General features: G+C 40.8%; 1 protein-coding gene across 1 annotated transcript in view; it reads left to right on the top strand.

Annotated features, from left to right (window-relative positions):
* PDSS2 (decaprenyl diphosphate synthase subunit 2) overlaps nt 1-25,193 on the top strand; it is a 312,121-nt gene that overhangs the window by 214,329 nt on the left and 72,599 nt on the right. The window contains exon 4 of the mRNA XM_024248939.3: nt 5,603-5,674. Within this exon, the coding sequence (XP_024104707.2) occupies nt 5,603-5,674 (72 nt within the window). The remainder of the gene's footprint in view (nt 1-5,602; nt 5,675-25,193) is intronic.

The following is a 25,193-nucleotide window of genomic DNA, read 5'->3' as shown; positions in this document are numbered from 1 at the left end:
TTGAGCTTTTGAGCCATGTTACTTTATAGTTTACATTTTTTCTAAAGATTCTCTTGTGGCCGGGTGCGGTGGCTCACGCCTGTAATCCCAGCACTTTGGGAGGCCGAGGCAGGCAGATCACAAGGTCAGGAGTTCGAGACCAGTCTGGCCAACATGGTGAAAACCTGTCTCTACTAAAAATACAAAAATTAGCCAGGTGTGATGGCGGGCACCTGTAGTCCCAGCTGCTCAGGAGGCTGAGGCAGGAGAATCACTGGAACCCGGGAGATAGAAGTTGCAATGAGCTGAGATTGTGCCACTGCACTTCAGCCTGGGTGACAGAGCGAGACTCCGTCTCCAAAAAAAAACAAATTTACTTGTATTTTAATTTAGGATAGGCGCTCCTTTGCTCAAATTAGACTGGTCTGCTGTACTAGTCAAACATCTACCACTCTGTTGAGTCTATTCCGCCTGTCAAATGCTAACTGACAGTACTCCTGAATCCCATTTATTGAGAAAGGCACAACTTGTCTACCCAGAATGCTTACTACCACTTACTGATCCTATTTTTTCTAGTCCAAAAACTATTGAGTGATATATTCCATAAATCAATTTGTGAACATAGCTTAACTTGAGGTCTCTCTGAGACTAAAAGCAAGGTATGCTTCCCCCCCCCAACACCCTCCCCAAGGAAATAGGTTTATTGTTTTATTTAATTATAAAAGCAATACAATAAAAAGAGGGAAATAGTGTAATGCATTATATATGTAAGCTGTTATAAACTTAGCAATTATAAATTTAAGCAGAAAGGCTGAAGAAAACAATTTTTTAAATTAAAAATCATCCAGAATCTATCATTTATACCTTATTATTATTTTGTTGTCTCTCCTTTAAGACTTTTTTTCTCTTGTGTATATAAACACATAGATTGACCTCACTTTTGTTTTTAAAATACCTTTCATACTACTTCTATTTTGTAAATAGCTTTTTTTCGTTAAGAATATATTACAGACATCTTTGGATAACAATGCGAGGATTTTTTTTGGGGGGGGGTCAGTATTTTTGTCTTACCATCCCCTACTCCTCTCAATCTCTGTTTTTTACGATGAGAATTTATTATAGCTCAGGGCATAGTCATCACAATACCCTTTGTGAGGGTATTCATCATCTTGGTTTTTCAGTGTAAAAAATCATTGAATTGTAGTTACCCTTGCCAAAAGATAAAGAATGAAGCAATTATATATTCCCCTGAGATTGCTGAAATTTGTCCTATAAATTAACCATTTAAGAAATTCATCACAAAGGTTAATTATGTCAGATCTATAATTTTGTTAAGGTTCAGATACACCTGGATACTATCTATTCCTTAACTTGGGTGAGACGGTGGTTATTGAAATGGGAGTGATCAACAATTTGCCTGAGAATAGCAACTAGACATGCACTGTCCATTTACTGTCCTATGCTGCAGCATTCTCCTCAGTAGCCAAAACAAGGGAGGTGGCAGGAGAAGCCAGCTCATGACACTGACATTAGGAGTGGTTGCCACTTTGGGTTCACTGGAAATTGAAGGATAGTGTATGGCTTTGCTGTAGAGTCATATTTCAACATATGACCCAAACTGAAGAGAAGGGCATTTTTTTTATTTGCATGCGTAGGTAAGCAATGCTGCTATTCTCGCAGTCACCAGAAATGCAGAAAGTTATCTCCTGTTTAATTGCTCTCCAGATGGCTAAACTATTTAACATTGATGCTGACTGTTGTATAATCTAAAACAATATTTCAGGATGCAGCAAGTCAGTGTTTCAGATGTCCCCGATTTTGGTTAAAATGGTCTTTGCATGTGTTCTGGGTTGGGTTTTGTTGTTGAACTAAAACTCACTTTCTTCCAAAATATTTAGGCACACAATTTTAAAAACACCATAATCTTGGTTTCCACACTATGCTGTTCATCTACCCAAGACTTGTACTGAATATAGCATGATAATAGGGCAGTATGGAAGAAGAAGAAGTTAACACTCATTGAAACTTATGTTCCAGATTCTCTTCTAAATGCTCTACATATTTACTGTTTAGAGATACTCGCGATATGGCCAACTTAGTACCATTATTTGTTTGATGCAACTTGGTAGTTAAGCCTGATGTCATTCAGAATCCAGTATATATAAATCATTTCCAAGCATTAGAGCCCTTCAAGAATCAGAGCTCAGCAGTGTTGCCTTTAATTGACTCAAGTAGGACTTTGCCAGTTGATGGGGTGCTCTACCAGTCATAATGGTTTTGAAAAATGGGAAGTGTTTTATTATAATTCTAGGTATTGAAACCAAAGGGGATTTGGTACAAAAAGTTTCACAAAGAAATTAGCCAGTAGAATTCAGATAGAGGGAAAGGTTCATGTGAAGACCACAGATAAAAATGAATTACATGAGCAAAGATGTTCCATCAAAACTTACAGAAAAGCAGTTTTCAAGTTTACATGCCTAATTATAAATAATAAGACTTGCATTTGTAAAAGCTTAGAATTATAGGGCTGGAAGAGACCTTAAGGAATCATCTTTTCCAACTCCTTTTATTGCAATTCATTGCATTGAGTTGAAGAAAATCAAAGCTCAGAAAAATTGATTTGCCCAAATCTCACAATCAAATTATTAGTAGACCTTGGAATAGAATCTAGATTCTGTGGCTGCTAGTATTCTGCTTTTTTTTTTTTTTTTTTTTAACAATTCCCTAATCTGTTGGGCTTCCAAGGGTAACTCACATTGATGCTCTTTTAACCTTCTTTTTTTTTTTTTCTTCCCCTAGTAGAAAGTGTTTGCTTGCCCCATGGGCCTGAGAAACAAAAGTCCTAGAATCTTTCTCAAGGTTGCACTTATCTAGAGCAACAGGACTTCAGCTCTCAGCCCCAAGAGGTCTGGCTTTTAGGCCTCTGGATTCTCCTTTGGCTGCCATTATTCCTGCCAGCACTTTCAGTTGCCTGAACATGTCACTCCTCAAGAATCTGAGGGGGGAAAATGTTATTAACCAAGTGTTCTCTTAAATGTAAGTATAGCAGTATATAAACAGGTGAATGTCTGGGGTAATACGCAAAAAAAATTGTCAGATTATTAAATGAGCTTACTAAATTGTGAGTGGCTGGTAGCCTTGTGGTCTTTCTAGAAATATTTGCAGTTTTAAGGAAGGGTGATACTTAAAGACATCTTTCTTTTTTCTTTTTTTTTTTTTTTTTTTTGAGATGGAGTTTCGCTCTTGTCGCCCAAACTGGAGTGCAGTGGCGCCGCGATCTTGGCTCACTGCAACCTCCACCTCCTGGGTTCAAGCGATTCTCCTGCCTCAGCCTCTGGAGTAACTGGGATTACAGGCATGCGCCACCATGCCCAGCTAATTTTTGTCTTTTTTTTTTAGTAGAGACAGGGTTTCACCATGTTGGACAGGCTGGTCTCGAACTCCTGACCTCAGGTGATCCACCTACCTCTGCCTCCCAAAGTGCTGGGATTACAGGCGTGAGCCACTGCACCCGACCAAACACATCTTTCTTTGGTATAATTTTAAAAATAAACATCTCAGGCAATGGAAAGAGATTGATATGTGCACTGGGTAAGTCACCCTTATCTGGAACAGTTTCAACTTCTTAGGCTACTCTTGCTTTTTATAATCTCTTTCCTTCCTCAACTTGTTAACTCAAAGAAATCTAAAGCTTTTTCCTTAATGGGTTGCCATTGGCTATGGAGGTGGAGGTGTGTTCTATTCAAGTAAGTATAGCCATTTGTAAGTACAGGTCATTTATAAATTATGAACTTGTAAGAACAGGTTTACTCAATGAGAAAAAGAGTCAGAGAACAAAATGTTCTTGTTGCTTCTGCCTGGTCTGGAATTTCAGGGAAGTAAAGGAACACACTCTGGTTATCCAGAGCCAGATCCACTGTTAAAAGTTCATGCCATCATTTTGACATTTAGCGTCAGACTTTCTCTTTGTAAATCCCTCTTCACGTTACCAGTGCTGGTCTCAGAGCTCAAACTGTTTCAAAACCATAACATTTCTTAGTGAGTGATTGATCTGTATTATGTGTCCAGCCATCAGGGGGATCTTGGGATGTTGCTTGTGTAAACTGTAATCCAATCTGATGCTGTGCGTTTAGTTACAGTCTTTCATAGACCTATTGGCGATACTCAGTCCTCCTGGATTTAGGAATAGGGCTTATCTGATACCTTCAGGGGGAAAAAAAATCCATTCATTTTTCTCTCTTCCCCACTTAAATAACTCAACTCATGTGGTAACACTGTAGGATCATTGTCCTTCCAGTTCCTCTGCAGCTCATATTGCTACAATATTTCTTAAGTATTTGGTTACCTGAAGGACAATGTGATTTAAAAAAAAAAAAAAAAAGACTTTGTATATGTCTTACAAATTAAACCATCTGCAAAGAGCTAGGAAAAAAATATGCCTTTAATCAGCAAAAATTTCATATCAGCAGTTCTGTGTACGTTATGTAGTATAAATGTAAATATATAAATTTGGAGATAAATGCTTATGTGTTAAAATGTTAAAGCAAATCTTTCTACAAATTAATGTCACTTGCCTCTAAGAAAATGTTTATTAAACCCAGGGTACCTGAGATTGAAGTATCTTGTTGTTTGGGTCTGTATTCTTTGGCTTAATAATGTCTTCAATTACAAGAATGATAGAAGCTGAAACAAAATCCTTTAATTCAATCAGAATGGAGCTGAATTTTCGGAAGCAAAGAGTGGAAATCTGATACAGGACTGCATAACATAGGAAGTTAAATATACAAGATATTAAGACTTGTAAGAAGCGGATGGAGTTGCCTTGAGGAATTCTTATTTGAAATGGCTACATTGAACATTATCATAAATACCACTATTTTATCCTCTCAAATTAAGACGCTTTATGCAAACTACTCTAAATTGTACAGTAGTTCCAAAGAGACCATTTACTGTTTTCTGCTTGTTTTACATCCTGGAACAAGTTCAAAGCTTTTGATTTCACTTGATTTAAAAAAAAAAAAAAAAAAAAGTCTCGGCCTTGAAAAATAATACAGGTTTGATGAATATGATTTCAGTATTGCAGTTCTGTAAAAATTTTCAGTGTTTATGGTACATTTGACCCAGGGACCCCACAGTAAATATATCCACAGTGCATTTTAAGTGTAACAGAATGAACATATTTGAAAGGTTAGCCGTTCTTTTGCTTTTGCTTTTTTTTCTGTAGTAAGTATGAAAATTAGCATTGTAATTGCTCCCAGAATGGGAGTACTGAAAAAGTATCCACCTGACAGAAATAAACATGCAGAAAATAAATTGAGTTAAGATTTCATTAGTTATCTGAAATGTAAGTTTATGTTCAAAATGGCTATTACTCGATTTTCGTGTATATTAGTTAAATGCTATGCTTATAAGATTTTTTTTGGCTTGAATATGACTGAAAAAATTTGGATCACAGCTTTAATATCCAGGTGGGCAATGCCATTTGCTGAGATCTTGGTGCATAGCCCCATTTTTTCTGTCAAGCACAGATTCTGCCTTGCCACTGAGCCTTCTGAAACATTCTGAGGTAACAATAGAGATATATTTAAATTTTTTTATTTTTATTTTTCTTCTTGCTTTTTAGGTTGTGGAACTTTTAGCAAGTGCTCTTATGGACTTGGTACAAGGAGTATATCATGAAAATTCTACTTCAAAGGTAAAGGATTTCAGAGTCATAAAATGTTATGTTATAAACTGTCGTGGTAAAACTAGAATAACGAAAATGTCATTCTTGTTTTGTGTTTAAATTGTACATGGCTTTTTTTTTTTTTTTTTTTTTTTTTTTGATTAGTGTTTTGGCTACAAATTCATGGCCATACGCTTAGTACATAGCAGATTTAGCCAGTTAAAACAACCTCTTATCCTCTGGCTGGATTCACAGTCTGTTCAATCTGCAGCAGCCCAGTAGACACTGGGATGCTTCTGGCTAGCAGGTAGCAGTGTCACAGGCAGGCAGGCTGGAGGAGCAGCTCGTGCTGAGGCAGCTGGGCCCATCCTTTCCCCAGAGGAAGGGTCCTTCCATGTCACAGAGGAGTGGACCTTAATCCTAAGAAGATGACTGTTGGGGAGGTGGGATGGGGGTGTCTTTTATATACAAGATCCAGAATTTACTGCATTATTAGATTCTTTATGATAAGAAGTGGGATGATTGCACAGTTGGATTATTTTGATTAATTTTATAGGTCTAGAATTAAGATTTTTTTGACTCATTTAGCAGGACATCTCAAGAAAGGTTAGGTTTTATTTCCTTAAAATGCATTTATTTCATTTCAGTAGGATATTAGATGTGAAGTAATTGCTTCATTGACCACCACCATCATTTAACATGGTAGATACTATTATAAGGGGCTCCTATCTTAGTGTTTCATTATTCTAACTTCTTTAGCTTCTGTATTAGCAAGATTTCACTCACTTCAAATTAGAAAAGGTATGCATGTATGCACATCTTAAGCTTTTTGACATTTTCATTTGAAAAAAGAAAGATAAATTTTATTAGAAGTTAAACATAGGGCATGAGCAACTTGGATAAGAAATTTAAAATTTAAAAGTATAACCCAGGGACTCTGGGTGGTTCAGAGACTGGTTAGTAGAATATGAAGAATTGCACTTTGGACATCTGCCAACGTTTGGTTCAAGTAACCACAGTTCCTAGTAGGCACATCTAGCCTCATCTAAGCAACATATTGGTATGCAGAGACCTCACAGGATGGATGACCACAGTGGACCTTTCAAAGACATGCAAGTTCACTACTATGGATGAAGGTTAATATCTGATTGTAAAATGGGTGGACTACTGGTCTAGTTCCACTCGTAGAAAGTTACCTTGTATAGATAGTATGATGAAGATGACAACAGCTAAGCAAATAACCCTGTAGTAAGAGATTTGCCTGTGTTTCTTCATTTAATCTTCACAGAAATCCTGAGAGATAGGTACTACTGCTATCCCCATTTTACAGATGTGAACACTGGGGTTGAGAAAAGGTTAAGTAATTTTCCCAAGGTCACACAACTTGTTAGCTTTCAGGGATTTGAAGTCAAGAGCCCAGACTCTTTTTTTGTTTTTTTGAGATGGAGTTTTGTTCTTGTTGCCCAGGCTGGAGTGCAATGGCACGATCTCAGCTCACCACAACCTCAGCCTCCTGGGTTCAAGCGATTATCCTGCCTCAGCCTCCCAAGTAGCTGGGATTACAGGCATGCGCCACCACACCTGGCTAATTTTGTATTTTTAGTAGAGACAGGGTTTCTCCATGTTGGTCAGGCCGATCTTGACCTCCTGACCTCAGGTGATCTGCCCGCCTCGGCCTCCCAAAGTGCTGGGATTACAGGTGTGAGCCGCCGTGCCCAGCCCAGGATGGGGGCATGGCAGACCACAGTGGTCTTGGAAAATGCAACAGTTAGGCACAAAAGCAGGAGTGCCTGTCCTCACCTACATCTGTAGGAGTGGAGCCCCAGCCAGGGACCTGCCTTTCTCTACCCAGCACTTCCCCATACCCCCTCCCATATCATCTATACTTTAGTGAAACCTGATTTGATAGCATCTGTCTGCCATACCTGAGATCCCACTCTATGATAATTATAGTGACCAGTTCTGGCTGTTGAGACACTGTTTTCCCTTGGGATATTTCCAGGGTGTTCAACTTAGTTCCATATAAGATATTTATATTTTACAATTAAATATGTTAATTTTTACATGAAAGCATTATTGTTGGTTTTAAAGTTCTTAATTTATCTACTGTTACCATTTGTCCACTATAATAAGCTCAGTTCATTAATAATTGTGTGACCATGTTTTAAGTACTTTTTATGTCAGGGAGACCTAACAGCTACGACAGTTAATACTTTACAGATATTAAAGTATTATCTGTAAAGGACAGATAGCCCTTTACAGTTTGCTTATACTTTCTTTGTACACAATCACCTATGAAAAGGGTGACATTTGTTGGTGTTCCCATTTATAGAGGAAAAGCCTGAAATTCAAACATAACAAACGGCAGGAAAGCATAGTGTCTGAAAATTGTTTGTTAATATATTAACATGTTTCACAGTTCATAATGAACCCAGGTTTTTCTTGACTCTAAATCCCATGCTTTTTCTAATATTTTTAATGTGTTTCTTCCTGAAAAAGAGAAAAGAAGAAGCAACAAAGTCTTTGAAGGGCTGCTGATTGTACTTGAACCACCACTTAGCAAGCACCAATTGCTGACTTTATTTAAATACATAGATTCAGAAGAATGCTAACCTTCATTAGCTACATTTTATTAAAGAGACTCTATAGCATTGCTTCATTCATCTGTCCTCTTTCCCTGCCACCTCCTCATAGCCCTTTTTTAAGCAGTTAAATTTCTGAAAATAGCCAAACCATTTAAAGAGGTATTCTTTTTTAATAATGGGAACAGGATGGCATGGTGGCTCAAGCCTATAATTCCAGCACTTTAGGAAGCCGAGGTAGGAGGATCTCTTGCGGCCAGGAGTTCAAGACCAGCCTGGACAACATGGGAAGACCCCATCTTTACAAAAAATAAAATAACTGGGCAAGGTGGCCCATGACTGCTCAGGATGCTGCGGCGAGGCAGGAGGATCACTGGAACCCAGGAGTTTGAGGTTACAATAAGCTGTGATCACACCACTGTACTCCAGCCTGGGTGACAGCAAGACCTTGTCTCTTAAAAAATAATAATATTTGGCCGGGCGCGGTGGCTCACGCCTGTAATCCCAGCACTTTGGGAGGCCGAGGTGGGCGGATCACGAGGTCAGGAGATCGAGACCATCTCGTCTCTACTAAAAATACAAAAAAATTAGCCGGGCGTGGTGGCGGGCGCCTGTGGTCCCAGCTACTCAGGAGGCTGAGGCAGGAGAATGGCGTGAACCCAGGAGGCGGAGCTTGCAGTGAGCCAAGATCGCACCACTGCTCTCCAGCCTGGGCAACAGAGCAAGACTCCTTCTCAAAATAATAATAATAATAATAATTTTTAAAAAAAGAATGGAAACAAAAATGCATAGTTGAACTGTAGTAGTGGGAGTGCTTCTTGATGCCTCCATTTGTGCCTCAGGTCCAGTTTAGGTTAACCACATTTCCCTTCCTAACCAGAAAAATTCTGGCTTTTTTTCCTGAGTGTGCTTACCATTGCAATGGCTCTTCAGAATTTGTTTTTTCTAACAGCCCAAGAAGTACTTCAGATGCCAGAGAGAGCACTGCCCCCACATGGGGTGCTTTCAAGGTTTTCATGTTCTGGCAGGACTGGGAAGCAGCCACAAGTGGAGGTCACGTGGAAAGAGAGGCTCCTCTGTGGATCTCTGTTGCACAGCCTCCGTAGCCTTGGGCCAATTTAGTACACAAAAGAATTTTTTTTGTGATTTAAAAGAAGCTGCAAACCATTTCATCTTTCTAGGAGTAAGAGGATACAATAGCAGTCTGTTTTCTATATGGCAGCTTAATGCAGTGGTGAAGATCCTGGGTAGTAGAAAAATAGCTTTCTGTTAAATAGCATATATGTGACTAAGGTAGATGCATAGCAACAAATGGAAGGGAATTGGAACTGGATACATTAGAAGTCACCTTCTCCAAAAGAAGTTTGTAGAGCAGCCGGGTGCGGTGGCTCACGCCTGTAATCCCAGCACTTCGGGAGGCTGAGGCGGGTGGATCACGAGGTCAGGAGATTGAGGCCGTCCTGGCTAACACGGTGAAACCCTATCTCTACTAAAAATACAAAAAATTAGCTGGGCGTGGTGGTGGGCGCCTGTAGTCCCAGCTACTCAGGAGGCTGAGGCAGAAGAATGGCGTGAACCCGGGAGGCGGAGCTTGCAGTGAGCCAAGATCTCGCCACTGCACTCCAGCCTGGGGACAGAGCAAGGCTCCGTCTCAAAAAAAAAAAAAAAGAAGAAGATGAGGTTTGTAGAGCAATTACCTAATTCTCCTTAAAGCTGTGAAAATTTACATGACTTATATTACTAATACTTTTTTTTTTTTTTTACAGAGTCTCGCTCTGTTGCCCAGGCTGGAGTACAGTGGCACGATCTCAGCTCACTGTAACCTCTGCCTACCCGGTTCAAATGATTCCTGTGCCTCAGCCTCGCAAGTAATTGGGACTACAGGCACACACCACCACGCCTCACTAATTTTTGTATTTTCAGTAGAGACGAGGTTTTGCCATGTTGGCCAGGCTGGTCTTGAACTCCTGGCCTCAAGCGACCCATCCTCCTCAGCCTCCCAAAGTGCTATTACTTACTCATACTTACTGTACTAAGTAAGTTGAATTACAGTTATATAAACATACAAAATAGCTTAGGAAATTCATCCTTTGTTCTATCTATTGAAATATATTTTCATTTTTGCATTGGCTAGTTTGTGAACCATTTCTTCATTATAATAAAAATTAGCCATTCTGCTTTCTTTAGTGTTTATAAGAAAATATCTCCCCTCTCTGCTTTTTAAATGTTAGCTAATTGAAGAAAGAAGCATTTGAAATAGAAAAATTGCTTTTTTTTTTAATTTTTATTTTTTAAGAGGTAGGGTCTCGGCCAGGTGCGGTGGATCACGCCTGTAATCCCAGCACTTTGGGAGTTGGGGGAAGGCTGATCACCTGAGGTCAGGAATTCGAGACCAGCCTGGCCAACATGGCGAAGCTCCGTCTCTACTAAAAATACAAAAAAAAGCTGGGCTTGGCGGTACACGCCTGTAATCCCAGCTACTCAGGAGGCTGGGGCAGGAGGATCGCTTGAACCTGGGAGGTGGAGGTTGCAGTGAGCCGAGATTGAGCCACTGCACTCCAGCCTGGACAGAGCAAGACTCCTGTTTCAAAAAAAAAAAAAAAAAAAAGGTAGGGTCTCACTCTGTCACTCAGACTGGAGGTCAGTGGTGTGATCCTAGCTCACTGAAACCTTGAACTCCTGGGCTCAAGCAATCCTTGCCTTCGGAGTAGCCTACCACCACACCTGGCTAATTTTTTAAAACTTTTGTAGAGACAGCCCAAGCTGGTCTTGAACTCCTGGCTTCAAGCTACCCTCCCTCCTCAGCCTCCCAAAGTGTTGGGATTACAGATACGAGCCGCCATGCTCAGCTGGAAAATTGCATTTTAAATGGTCAAGAGTTCCCCAGTTAAGCTGTTTTATATATTACACTCATGTTACTTATGTACTCACTAAATATTTTACATTTTTACAAAATTGACTTAGGATTCACAGACCTGTATATCTAAATTCTAATTGTCTTATCATTTTAACTTATTTTCTGATTAGAAAAATAGGCCAGGCACGGTGGCTCACACCTGTAATCCCAACACTTTGGGAGGCCGAGGTGGGCGGATCACTTGAGGTCAGGAGTTCGAGACCAGCCTGGCCAACATGGTGAAACCCCATCTCTACTAAAAATACAAAAATTAGCTGGACATAGTGGCACACACCTGTAACCCCAGCTACTTGGGAGGCTGAGGCAGGAGAATCGCTTGAACCTGGGAGGCAGAGGTTGCAGTGAGCCGAAATCATACCACTGCACTCCAGCCTGGGCAACACAGCGAGACTCTGTCTCAAAAAAAAAAAGGTAGATTACATGTTTATTAAATAATAATTGAAAACAGAAAAAGGTCAAGAGGAAAATAGAAATTATTTTATAAAACCATCCCCCAGAAATGAATCATGATTATGTTTTAGTATATTTCTTTCTAGATTTTATTCTGTATTTCTCTCAATTTTGAGTTGTTACTGTATATAATACTTTGCATATTGATTTACTTCCCAGCATAATCATTTTTGTCATTAAAAGTCTTCAAAAATATAATTTTAATGATTGTTTAATATTTCTTCACATTGTTATACTGTAATTTACTGAACAATTTCACATTTTGGGGGCATTTACTTTGTTTCCAATTTTGTGTTTGTTTGGTTTTTGGTTTTTTTTGAGACGGAGTCTCTCTCTGTCATCCAGGCTGGAGTGCAGTGGCACAATCTCTGCTCACTGCAACCTTTGCCTCCTGGATTCAAGAGATTCTCCTGCCTCAGCCTCCTGAGTAGCTGGGATTACGGGTGTGTACCACCATGCCCGGCTAATTTTTGTATTTTTAGTACAGACGGGGTTTCACCATGTTGGCCAGGCTGGTCTCGAACACCTAACCTCAAGTGATCCTCCCACCTCAGCCTCCCAAGTGCTGGGATTACAGGCATGAGCCACAGTGCCTGGCCTGTTTCCAGTTTTCTTTACTAAATTAAACAATATTGTGATAACATCTTAGTGTATATAACTTTGCTCAATTTCATACTATTTGCTTAAAAAAAAAAATCCTGAAAGTGAGATTCTTGAATCAAGAAGAGTATTTTCAGTATACCTCTGTGCAGAAAAGGATTACTGTCCTGAGAAAAACCTGCTTATAAGGTTGATCCTTGGCTAGCATTGGAGAAGCTGGATTTTAGGAGTGTTCCTACCATCCTCCAAATGATAAGAATGGCTCGCAGTGCCTAAACTGTTTACAAACAATATGGTTTATACTGAATACCTGCTTTCCTTCTAGGGGTCTGGAATTTTGCTACATGCTAGGCAGAAAATGCCTACATAACCAGCCCTAATAAAAACCCTCACCACTAAGTCAGTCTCCAGTAAGTCTCCGTGGTAGACAGTATTTCATATATGTTATCACAGCTCATTCTTGGAGGAATTAAGCACACTCTGCATGACTCCACTGAGAGGGATTCTTAGAAGTTTACACCTGGTTTCTTCCAGACTTCACCCTATGGGGCTTTCTCTTTTTAGTGGTTTTGCATTGTATCCTTTCACTGTAAAAAAGTCATTACGATGAATTTGACTATATGCTGAGTAACATCTGTCATCCTAACAAATCATCAAACCTGGGGGTGGTTTGGAGATCCCGAACACACTCATTTTCTGATTTTTTATTGTTTATTTTCCACCCACTCCTGATCCTTCCTGGGGAATTTAATCAAGGTCCTCTGCAAAGGCAGTGTCTCTGACTCATGTTGATGTTGAGGTGGGGAACAAGACACCTCTTTCCTGTCTCCAGAGGTTCAGCTCTTATAGGTTTGGCCTCAGTCTCAGGAAAGTGAGAGAGTTTTAAAAGAGAATCCAGTTCTCTTGGGAAAGAACTGGTTTTAACAAGTGACTTAAGTTGCAAAGATCCAGTCTATTTTTTTCAAGCGCGGATTATATTAATACTTTCAGTATCAGTCAGTGGATTATAACAATGAATATCATTATGTTTTTGTGGGGCAAGATAAATTCTGTCCTTCTGTCCATTTATTTTCTTTTTTTCTTTTTCTTTTTTTTTTTTCAGAGATGGAGTCTTGCTCTGTAGCCCGGGCTGGAGTACAGTGGTACGATCTTGGCTCACTGCAACTTCCGCCTCCCGGCTTCAAGCGATTCACCTGCCACAGCTTCCCAAGTAGCTGGAACTACAGGCATGCACCACAGCGCCTTGTATTTTTTTTATTAGAGGTGGGGTTTTAGTGTATGTTGGCCAGGCTGGTCTCAAACTCCTGACCTCAGGTGACCTGCCCACCTCGGCCTCCCAAAGTGCTGGGATTACAGGTGCAAGCCACTGTGCCTGGCCCATTTGTTTTTCTTTATGCTTATCTTCCTTTTGCTCTCAGGCAGCTTTCAAGTAAAGTATAAAAATAAGAGGCCAGGGCTGGGTACGGTGACTCATGCCTGTAATCCCAGCACCTTGGGAGGCCAAGGCAGGAGGATCACCTGAGGTCAGGAGTTCGAGACCAGCCTGACCAACATGGTAAAACCCCGTCTCTACTAAAAATACAAAATTAGCTGGGTGTGGTGGCAGGTGCCTGTAATCCCAGTTACTTGGGAGGCTGAGGCAGGAGAATCATTTGTACCTGGGAGACGGAGGTTGCATTGAGCCAAGATCACGCCATTGCACTCCAGTCTGGACAACAAAAGCAAAACTCCATCTCATAAATAAATAAATAAAAGAGGCCAGGAGTGGTGGCTGATATCTAATCCTAGCAATTTGGGAGGCCAAGGCAGGGCAATCACTTGAGGCAGGGCAATCACTTGAGCCAAGGAGTTTGAGACCAGCTTACGCAACATGGCAAGAACCCATCTCTACAAAAATTAAAACATTAACCAGACATGGTGGTATGCCTGTAGTCCCAACTACTTGAGAGGCTGTGAGGCAGAAGGATTGCTTAAGCCCAGGAGGTTGAGGCTGCAGTGAGTATATGCCACTACACTTCAGCCTGGGTAGCAGAACGAGACCCTGTCTCAAAAAAAAAAAAAAGATAATTCAGTCCACTAGGAAGTTAAGGACTGTCTTCTACCTGCAAAGCCCTGTGCTGCCACCTAAAATACAGTAAAAAGAGCCAAATGATTTTTTCCCATTAAGAAAAATAACAGGAGGATAATGTGAACAAGAACTCACATCTAGTTGGGGAAATCAGAAAAGGCATCAAAAAGAATGTTACATTTGAGATGGACATTAAAGATTGGGAAGATGTCTATAGATGGAGATGTATGGCATTCCAGGTAGAGGAAATAGCATGATGAATGGAAAGAAAGCATATTTGAGATCAGGGCTTCCTTCACATAGGAGTAAAGGAATAGTGAAAAGTAATATTGCAAAAGTAGGTGTTTATAACACATGATAGAAGATCTGTAATGCCAGAATGTATTATTTTCCTTCTTCCTAAAAGATTTCTTTTAACCTTGTTTGTAAGACAGGTCTGCTAGTAATGAACTCTTTTTTTTTTTTTTTTTTTTTTTTTTTGGAGACAGAGTCTCGCCCTGTTGCCCAGGCTGGTGTCCAATGGCACAATCTCGGCTCACTGCAACCTCTGCCTCCCGGGTTCAAACAATTCTCCTGCCTCAGCCTCCTGAGTAGTAAGCCACTGCGTCCAGCCAGTAATGAACTCTTTTAGCTTTTGTGTGTCTGAAATATATGTTCACTGGATATAGAGTTCTAGGTCGATAATTTAGTTTTCCTTCAGTATTTTTAAAGATGTTGCTTCATTGTCTTCTTGCTTTTATTATTTTCAACAGGAAAGCTACTGCCATCTTTATCTTTGTTCCTGTAGTCATAAATAGATTATCATGTGCTTTCATGTTCTTTTTTTCATGTTTCTTTTGCTTGGGATTCACTGGGCTTCTTGGTTCTGTGAGTTTGTTTTCATAAAACGGGGAAAAGGTTATTATTTCTTCAATTTTTTTTTCTGGCTTTCCTTTTATCCTCTTTTATAGGGACCGCAATTACATAGTAGGCTGCTTTAACTTGTCCCAGAGTCACTGATTCTTCTTCTTTTTTAGTATTTGTGTTTCATTTTGGATCATTTCAGTTGGTGTGCATTCAAGCAGACCAGTTTACATGTTCTGTGTTTCTACTTAATATGCTCAGTGTTTCTTCTAGCTCCTTGGCCATATGGAATATAGTTATGAAAACTGTTTTAATATCCCTGTCTACTAATTATATCATCTGTGTCATTTCCTGGGTTGGTTTCAATTGACTGATTTTTTTTCCCTCATTATGAGTTGTATTTCCCTATTTTTTTGCAACTTGGTTATTTTTGGTTGGGTGCCAGACATTGTGAAATTTATTTTGTTGGATGCTAGATAGTTTTGTATCACTATAAATATTCTTGAACTTTCTTCTTGAATGTAGTTAAGTTACTGAAAACAGTTTGATTCTTTCAGGTGTTACTTTTAAGCTTTATTAGGCAGGACTGGAATAGCATTTAGTCTAAGGCCAATTTTTTTCACTATTAAAGCGAGACCTTTCTGACTTCTTTACTGATGCCCTATGAATTTTGAATTTTTTTACTCTGACTTGTGGAACAGGAATTATTCCCAGCCCTGTGTGATCTCTAGGGATTGTTTCTGCTGTTCCTTCTGGATGATTCTTTCCCCGGACTTTAGTAGTTTCTTTGTACCTATGCATTGGCAATACTCAGCCGAAGTCTTTAGGGAGAATCTGTGTTTACCTTCAGAGCTCTCTCTGCAGCTCTCTCTTCTTGTGTACTCTGCCCTATGAACCCTAGCCCCTAATTAACCCCTTCGGCTTCTCTGGACATCCAGGTTCACCTTTTCAACTCAAAGGTAGTTTCCTCTGCATCCTGGCATTCTCTCCAGGCAGAAGCTAGAACAATTATGAAACTCATCTCATTTATTTCCCATTTCTTGGGTGTCACAGTCTTTTGTTGCCTGATTTCAAATGGCTTATAACTTTTGTTTCATATATTTTCTTCAGTTTTTAGCTCTTTCAAGCAAGAAAGAAAACCTCATCTCTTTTGCTCCATCTTGGCTGGAAGTGCTAATTTTCAGAACTTTTAAAAATTTATGTTATAATGACTTTTATAAAAATAACAAATATAACATTTCTCTCCTATAAATTGTATGGTGCTGTTGCATTGCTGGTACCCTAAGTGCATGTTTAGTGTGTCTATTGGGTACATTGGCCATGGGAATAAGAAATCAAAAATGACACCAATGTTTTGCATCTAATTGACCAGAAAACATGATTATATAGTTGCCAGCCAAAGACTGGTTTTAGAGAGAAGCAGATAAGTTTGGTTGAGGTCGAATTAATGTTGAGGTGCTGGCAGACTCTCCAGATGAAAGAGTAAAGAGCTCCAGAAAGATGATTTGGGAATTCATCTTTGTAGACTGATAGGCAAATATTTTTAGGTAGATAAAAAAAAAAAAAAAAATCTAGTAAGATAAAAATAGAGCCAGGCGTGGTGGCTTACACCTGTAATCCCAGCACTTTGGGAGGCAGAGGTGGGTGGATCACCTAAGGTCAGGAGTTTGAGACCAGCCTGGCCAACATGGTGAAAAGCCATCCCTACTAAAAATACAAAATTAGCCGGGCATGGTGGCGCGCACCTATAGTCCCAGCTACCCGGGAGGCTAAGGCAGGAGAATCGCTGGAACCCAGGAGGTAGAGGCTGCAGTGAGCCAAGATGGCGCCATTGCACTCCAGCCTGGGCAACAAAGTGAGACTCTGTCTCAAAGAAAAAAAGAAAAAAAAAAAAGATAAAAATAGAATGGAGAATTGGAGAATATGGAAAGGAAGTTGGAGTGATTATCTACCAGGCTTTACTGTAATTGGACTTTGAATTTGACACAGTTTCTTCCCAAGTAACACCAAAAGAAAAAATATATTATGTTCTGAGTTTTTCATTATTTAATTACTAATGCTACAGATAACTTATTTTTATTTTTATGTTTTTTAGAGACAGAATCTCCCTATGTTGCCCAGACTGGTCTTGAGCTCCTAGCCTCAAGCAATCCTCTTGCCTCAACCTCCCAATTATCTGGGACTACAGGTGTGTGCCACTACACTAGGCTCTGGAAATTCTAGATTAATTGTTTCTCATTGGAGTCTTTATTTTTTTTTTTTACATTTCTGTTTATTAATTTAGAGACAGGGTCTCACTCTGTCACCCAGGCTAGAGTGCAGTGATGCAATCATAGCTCACTGCAGCCTCAGACTCCTGGGCTTAAGGGATCCTCCCACCTCAGTCTCCCAAGAAGCTAGGACTACAGTTCTACACCACCATGCCTGCCTAATTTTTTTAAATTTTTGTAAAGGCAAGGTCTCCCTTCGTTGCCCAGGCTGGTCTGGAACTCCTGGCCTCAGGTGATCCTCCCATCTCAGCCTCCCAAAGCACTGAGATTACAGGTGTGAGCCACCACTCCTGGCCTCTCACTGGATTCTAATTAAATTGTTTGTTATCATGAATCCTATAGTACCCATAGAGCTATATTAGGCAGTTTTGGTAAAGTGTATATTAGTAATCTTGTATTGAATTTCTGCTGTGTGAAGAGTAGCATATTGAGTACTCCTGGAACATTCAAAACAAAGCAATAAAGAACACAGACCAGCCCTCAAGGATCTGATGATGCTTACAGATCATAGGAAATACATGCACATGAAGCCACAGGAGAGCAATTTTCCCATAAGACCACATGTAAAATTGTAAGGAACAGACTATATATATGTAGGAGAAAGTGCAGCATTAAGAATTCAAAATGTTTCAGAGGGAGCTTCTTGGAAGATGTAATTTTAAAGCTGAGTCCTTAGAAGATACAGTAGAAATGAATCAATAGAAACTATTGGACCAAGCGCAGTGGCTCACATCTGTAATCCCAGCACTTTAGGAGGCCAAGGCAGGAAGATTGCTTGAGCCCAGGAGTTTGAGACCAGTCTGGGCAATATGTTGAGACTCTGTCTGTACAAAAAAATTTTTTAATTAGCTAGATATAGTGGTACATGCCTGTGGCTCCTTGGGAGGCTGAGCCCAGGGGGTCGATGCTGCATTGGATAGAGATCACGCCACTGCACTTCTGCCTGGGCGACAGAGCAAGATCCTGTCTCAAAAAAAAAAAAAAGAAAGAAACTATTAAAGTTTGTTGGGATAGGGAAATTGTCATTGAGCATTAGCTGGGAAGTCAGATTTGTTTATTTATTCATTTAATGTGTCTTTTGAGCATCTGCTGTGTGGCAGGCACTGGAAATACAAGTGCTCAGTGAATGAGACATCTTTGCCCCCATGGAGCTCACATCTCAGTGGAGAGGCCAACTATAAATAAGAAATCCCATGAATAGATGAACAAGAGAAATAACTGGAAGCAATAACTATATAGGAGAGAACTAAATAGGGAGAAATGATAGTGAAGGATTGAAGGAGTTACTTTAGATTGGATGTTCATGGAAGGCCTGTAGGAAATAACATTTAAGTTGAAATCTGAATGACAAAAAGCAGCTAACTATGTTGGGGGAAAAAAACATTCCAGGAAGAGGAAGCAACTCCAGCAAAGGCCTGAGGAAGGAATTGCCTTAATCTGTCCAAGGAATAGAAAGAAGGCCCACCCAGGTGGAGCATGGTGGGTGAATAGAAGAGTTTCTGGGGAGGCCGAGGTGGGAGAATCACTTGAGCCAGGAGTTCAAGGCTGCAATAGTTCAATTTCAGAGGGGCAGACAGGTGTTATGAAAATATATGTAATACAAACATGAAAGTGCTTTGGACACAGGTTCAAGTAAATCTAACTAAGGAAAGGAATCTATCATTCTGTTTTAGTTATTACTCTGTTTTAGTTATTACTGTAGGACTGCTCATTCAACAAATGTTGAGTACCTATTACGTGCTAGCAACTGTGCTAGACAAATCAGGTACCTGTGTCTTGAGAACTGAGATGGAGACAAAGGTACAATAGGAGGTGGAGCTGGGGCTTTACTAGGGAAGGGTGATAATTTTTTTTTTTTTTTCCGAGACAGAGTTTCGCTCTTGTTGCCCAGGCTGGAGTGCAATGGCTCCGTCTCGGCTCACTGCAACCTCTGCCTCCCAGGTTCAAGCAATGCTCATGCCTCAGCCTCCTGAATAGCTGGGATTACAGGTGCGCACCACCACACCCCTCTAATTTTTGTATTTTTAGTAGAAATGGGGTTTCACCATGTTGGTCAGCCTGGTCTTTAACGCCTGACCTCAGTTGATCCATCCGCTTCGGCCTCCCAAAGTGCTGCGCCCAGCCAGGTGATAATTTTTAAAGGGAGAAATAACTCAGTGGATAGATCTTGAACATTTGTATTGAGGAATTTGGATTTAAAATAGTAAGCAGTAGCAAATAACCATAAGGTCTTATAGAGTAAGATCTTTGATAAAGATTATGTAGAAGCTGTGAATAGGATAAATTGGAAGCCAAAGAAATTAGAAGCAGAGAGACCAGCTGAAGGAGCGTTGAAATAAAAACAGGTGTGAAGCAACAGACGAGATTGTTGGCAGTGGAAACAAGTGTAGGGCAAGGGCCCAGGAGTTCAGCAGGTATCCTACCTTTCAATTTATTAAGTCATTTACAACTGATGTCTCCTGTTTTATTACTCTCTTACTGTGTATTTTGTGGAACTGAGTCAACATCTACCGTCTTTTAACCTGTTCTTTGCATATCACAGTCTTTTATTTTGATGCTAAGCCCCTCCAAAACAGCATTTTCACATAAAACTTATTGCATTGCACAAAAATGTGGTTTAAAAAGTAATTGATAATAATTAGGAGTATAGGGTATTTGTACAGGTTCATTTCAGTCTCTTTGCAGAAAATAGCATTTCTAGTCTGTCATGAGAGGCCCCAAGCTAAAACAGCCCAGTTTAGCCATTCCTGAATTCTTTAAAAAATTTTTTTTAATTTAAATAGAGATGGGGTCTTACCATCTTGCCCAGGCTGGTCTCAAACTCCTGGGTTCAAGGGATCCTCATGCCTTGGCCTCCCAATGTGCTACGATTACAGGCATGAGCCACTGTGCCCCACCTTCTGAATTCTTAACCTACAGAAATTGTGAGAAAATAAATGTTTACTCTTGCTTTAAACCACTAAATTTGGGGTCATTTTTTTTGCAGCAGTAGATAACTTATGTACACATTCATGCCCTTTGCCATGTCACTGTAATGTCCTCTGACTATGGACAGGGGGTACTTACCTGTCCTTTAACTCTGGGCTCACTTACTTTGATCAGTAAGAGGCTCTCTTGGGCCTGAGTTGTCACTATGAGAAAAACATGCCCTGGCTAGTCTGCTGATCCAGGAAGAGTGAGAGACGCTTGGAGCAGAGCCTCTCCAGCCAACCTAGAGATATGCAGTGAGAGGTGGAGCTACCAGTCTAGATTAGCTGAATCTCAGCTGATCCAAAGACACTGAGCAATAATAAGTGATTGTTGTTTGAAGCCCCTGAGTTTGGGGGTACTTTTGTCAATAGTAAACTGGAGTCAGATGGATTAAGAGATTTGTGGGGAACTGGTGGTCTAGGCCAAGCAGGAGATTAGGGAGCTGGTTTGAAGAGTTTAACTGGAGGCTTCTAGCCTGAGGACCTAAATCCTACCCTCCAGGGCTACGAACCGTTTAGTACTGGAATGTCAATCCTCCCCAGGCTGGAGAGGGCAAAGGTTTGATACTTGGAGTTTCAGCAAAGCCATGTCAGGGCTGTTCATGAAGCACCTACAGTGGCTTTTTTTTTTTCCTTCAGTTTTGTAGTTTGTGGTGATTGAATTTGCAGATCACCACAAAGTCATTGCAAAATCTTTACTCCTTGTTTTTGCCTACACCAACTTTGACCTTTGCAGTCTCCCTGACTGACTTCATTCTGTTCTTGCTCAGCTTTTTTGTTTCTTCAGGTCTTTTTCTTCTCACACAGGCTATATCTTTCAAGTCCATATTTGGGTTCACATTTCTTTGCGTAATCCAGCGAGTCGTAAATCATGCCAAAGCCAGTTTTCTTGCCGCCACCAATGTGAGCTCTGAATCCAAATACAAATATAACATTCAGTGAGATTTTGGTGGATTTTTCCCTGAATTTCTGCCTTAGGTACTGTTGTCCTCCAAGGATAAAAAACATCAATGACCATTTGTTGTATTTCCACTGAAGTAGTCAGTTGGTCATGAACTTCCTGGACCAGATAGTTACCATAGAGTTCCTGATGATAGTAGATCCTCCAGCAGCCAGAGAGGACTACAGTGTTCATATGTAGACATTATTGTATATGTATGCATACAAAAGCACAGAGTAATAACAATGGAAGATCGGGGCTTTGAGACTGTTGCCAAAAAAATGGATGAAGGTGGGCAGGGGACGTCGACTAGAAAGAGGGAATCAGTGAGTTTGAGTTCAAAGAAGCTAATTCACCCTACCAAAGTAGAAGGGGGTTTAAATTAAAAGTTTTATTTAGTAGATTAGAAATAGGAAAAGTGAGGCCGGGCACAGTTGCTCACACCTGTAATCCCAGCACTTTGGGAGGCCAAGGCGGGCGAATCACGAGGTCAGGAGTTTGAGACCAGCCTGGCTTATGGTGAAACCCCGTCTCTACTAAAAATACAAAAATTAGCCAGGCATGGTGGTGCACACCTGTAATCCCAGCTACTCTGGAGGCTGAGGCGGGAGAATTGCTTGAACACAGGAGGTGGAGGTTGCAGTGAGCCGAGATCACGCCATTGCACTCCAGCCTGGGCGACAGAGGAACACAATGTCTCAAAAAAAAAAAAAACCAACAGAAATAGGAAAAAATGTATTTTTTTTTCCTTGGAGTTAAAAATGTCTCAAGTATATATACATGTAAAAGCTGTTTTTTTAAAAAGTGTATATTCTAAGAGGTTTAAAAGTAAAACAATGAGTGCTGTATAAAAGCAGTAAGATACTCTGAGGCATATTTCATTGGTCAATTTATTCACAACCTGTCCCTCACATTGTACCCAAGGCATGTATTAATGAGCTAATAAAACATGTCATGTCATGTTTTATTGTTTGCTGGGCATCTGTTCAAGCTTCTATCACTCACAAATAAAGACTTTGAAGATGCTAGTGGTGATAATAAATACCTTTAATTTTACTGGCATCCTTTTTTATAAAGTAACCACAGTCATAAATCGTTTGATGCAAATAAATATACTGAATTTATTCAGATTTAAAGACTATTGAGAGGAATTTGTTTTGTTTGTTTGTTTGTTTATTTTGAGACAGAGTCTCCCTCTGTCACCCAGGCTGGAGTGCAATGGTGTGATCTCTGCTCACTGCAGCCTCTGCCTCCTGGGTTCAAGAGATTCTCTTGCCTCAGCCTCCCGAGTAGCTGGGATTATAGGCGCTTGCCACCAAGCCCAGCTAATTTTTTGTATTTTTAGTAGAGACGGGGTTTCACCACGTTGGCCAGGCTGGTCTCGAACTCCTGGCCTCAGGTGATCTGCCCACCTCTGCCTCCCAAAGTGCTGGGATTACAGGTGTGAGCCGCCGTGCCTGGCCTAGCAAACTTTTTTAATTAAAAAAATAAAAGTAGCAAATGTTTTGTGAAGTATACATGTTAGAAATCAAATATAGGAGTATTAGATTAAATATGCAAAGTGGTAAAGTGAAGGTTGATATAGATATTGAGAAGGCAGAGAAACTGTTGATGACTAAGAAAGCTTATTATGTATAGTGGCCCTTTTGATTAAGTAGACCCTCAGATTTAGAGTGGATCTAGTTGGTGAATGTTTTTATTTGTTAAGTGTCTAAATTGAATTTGTACACCATTTGGAGGCACTCTAGGTTACTCACAACTATCACAGCAAAATATCTTAAAAGGCAGTTTATTTGCCTGAGAGATGAAACATCACTATTAGGCATGTAAAGTGTTTAATAGAATACCATTCTGATCAAAGGACAAGAGTAAGCCATTCAGAAAATGAAACCCAAGTCTTCAATTACCATCTGTCTATAGGCTGGTGAGTCCCAATTTTTATCTCCATCCTGGGTCACTGCTGGGCTGTGGAGCTAAATATTTAACTGTTTTCTCAACACCTCCACTTGGAGTTCTCACAGGCATGTCAGACTCAGGACATCTAAGACCACATATATGATCTTTCCCTTCGAAGCCATCCCATTGTTCTCTATCTTCATAAAACACGTCACCATTCATTCAGATTTTCAAGTCAAAAACTTGTGAGTCATCCTTAATACTTCTGCTCCTTACCAGGTTCACCTGGTGCCTGCCTTACTCTTCCGTACCACCACCTTCACCAGAAGCATAACTGGGAGGGAGCAGAGAAGGAATTTCTCTTTGGAGCACTCTCTTTAAAAGTAGACTCTGGGCCCGATGCAGTGGCTCAAGCCTGTAATCCCAGCACTTTGGGAGGCCGAGGCAGGCAGATCACTTGGTCAAGAGTTCAAGACCAGCCTGGCCAACATGGTGAAACCCGCCTTTACTAAAAGTATAAAAATTAGCCGAGTGTGGTGGCACACAACTGTAATCCCAGCTACTCAGGAGGCTGAGGCATGAGAATCGCTTGAACCTGGGAGGCGGAGTTTGCAGTGAGCCAACATCGTGCCACTGCACTCCAGCCTGGGCCACAGAGTGAGACTCTGTCTCAAAAAAAAAAAAAGGCGCTTTGGCTTACACCTGTAATCCCAGCACTTTGGGAGGCCCGGGCTGGCAGAGCACTTGAGGTCAGGAGTTCGAGACCAGCCTGGCCAACATGGTAAAACCCTGTCTCTACCAAAAATATTTAAAACATTAGCCAGATGTGGTGGTGGGCACCTGTAATCCAAGCTACTTGAGAGGCTGAGGCAGGAGATTCACTTGAACCCAGGAGGTGGAGATTGCAGTGAGCCAAGATTGTGCCCCTGGGCAACAGAGCGAGACTCTGTCTCAAAAAAAAAAAAAACAGTAATTAAAAAAAAGGCTGGGCTCGGCTGGGCCAGGCGCGGTGGCTCAAGCCTGTAATCCCAGCACTTTGGAAGACTGAGGCAGGCGGATCATGAGATCAGGAGCTCAAGACCAGCCTGACCAACATGGTGAAACCACGTCTCTACTAAAAATACAGAAAAAATTAGCTGGGCATGGTGGCATACACCTGTAATCCCAGCTACTCAGGAGGCTGAGGCTGGAGAATCGCTTGAACCCCAGAGGTGGAGGTTGCAGTGAGCCGAGATTGCGCCACTGCACTCCAGCCTGGGCGACAGAACGAGACTCCATCTCAAAAAAAAAAAAAAAAAGTCCAAAATCCTGTAAGTGATCCAAAAGATGCTTACATAGTCTGACCTCAGTCTGTCCCTCCAGCCTCACTTTCTACCATTCTCACCCTCGCTGTCTGCATATCAGCCCTAATAGCTGATCCACAGACATCCTCCTCTGTATGGGCCATCCTTGCAGCTTGGAACACACTTTTCCATCTCCTTCACTATTTACCCCTTATTTATCTTTCCTATGTCAGCTCAAGTGTCATGTCCTCAGGGAAGCCATCTCCAGAAATCCCAGTCTCAGCCAAGTTCTTTTATTCCATGTGGTCATAGAAGTATGTTCATTTTCCTGCATCGGAAGTATCTCAGTTTATAATTATATTTCTCTTTTTTTTTTTTTTTTTTTTTTGAGATGGAGTCTCGCTTTGTCGCCCAGGCTGGAGTGCAGTGGCGCAATCTCGGCTCACTGCAAGCTCTGCCTCCCAGGTTCACGCCATTCTTCTGCCTCAGCCTCCCGAGTAGCTAGGACTACAGGCGCCTGCCACCACGCCCAGCTAATTTTTTTGTATTTTTAGTAGAGACAGGGTTTCATTGTGTTAGCCAGGATGGTCTCATTCTCCTGACCTCGTGATCCTCCCACCTTGGCCTCCCAAAGTGCTGGGATTACAGGCATGAGCCACTGCACCCGGCTATAATTATATTTCTTTGTGTGGTTATCCAATTGTTTGACTTCCCCATTAGACTGTAATAAC

Source organism: Pongo abelii, chromosome 5 (assembly GCF_028885655.2).
Source record: "Pongo abelii isolate AG06213 chromosome 5, NHGRI_mPonAbe1-v2.0_pri, whole genome shotgun sequence".
Lineage (NCBI taxonomy): Eukaryota > Metazoa > Chordata > Mammalia > Primates > Hominidae > Pongo > Pongo abelii.
This window is presented reverse-complemented; position numbering and strand designations above follow the sequence as displayed.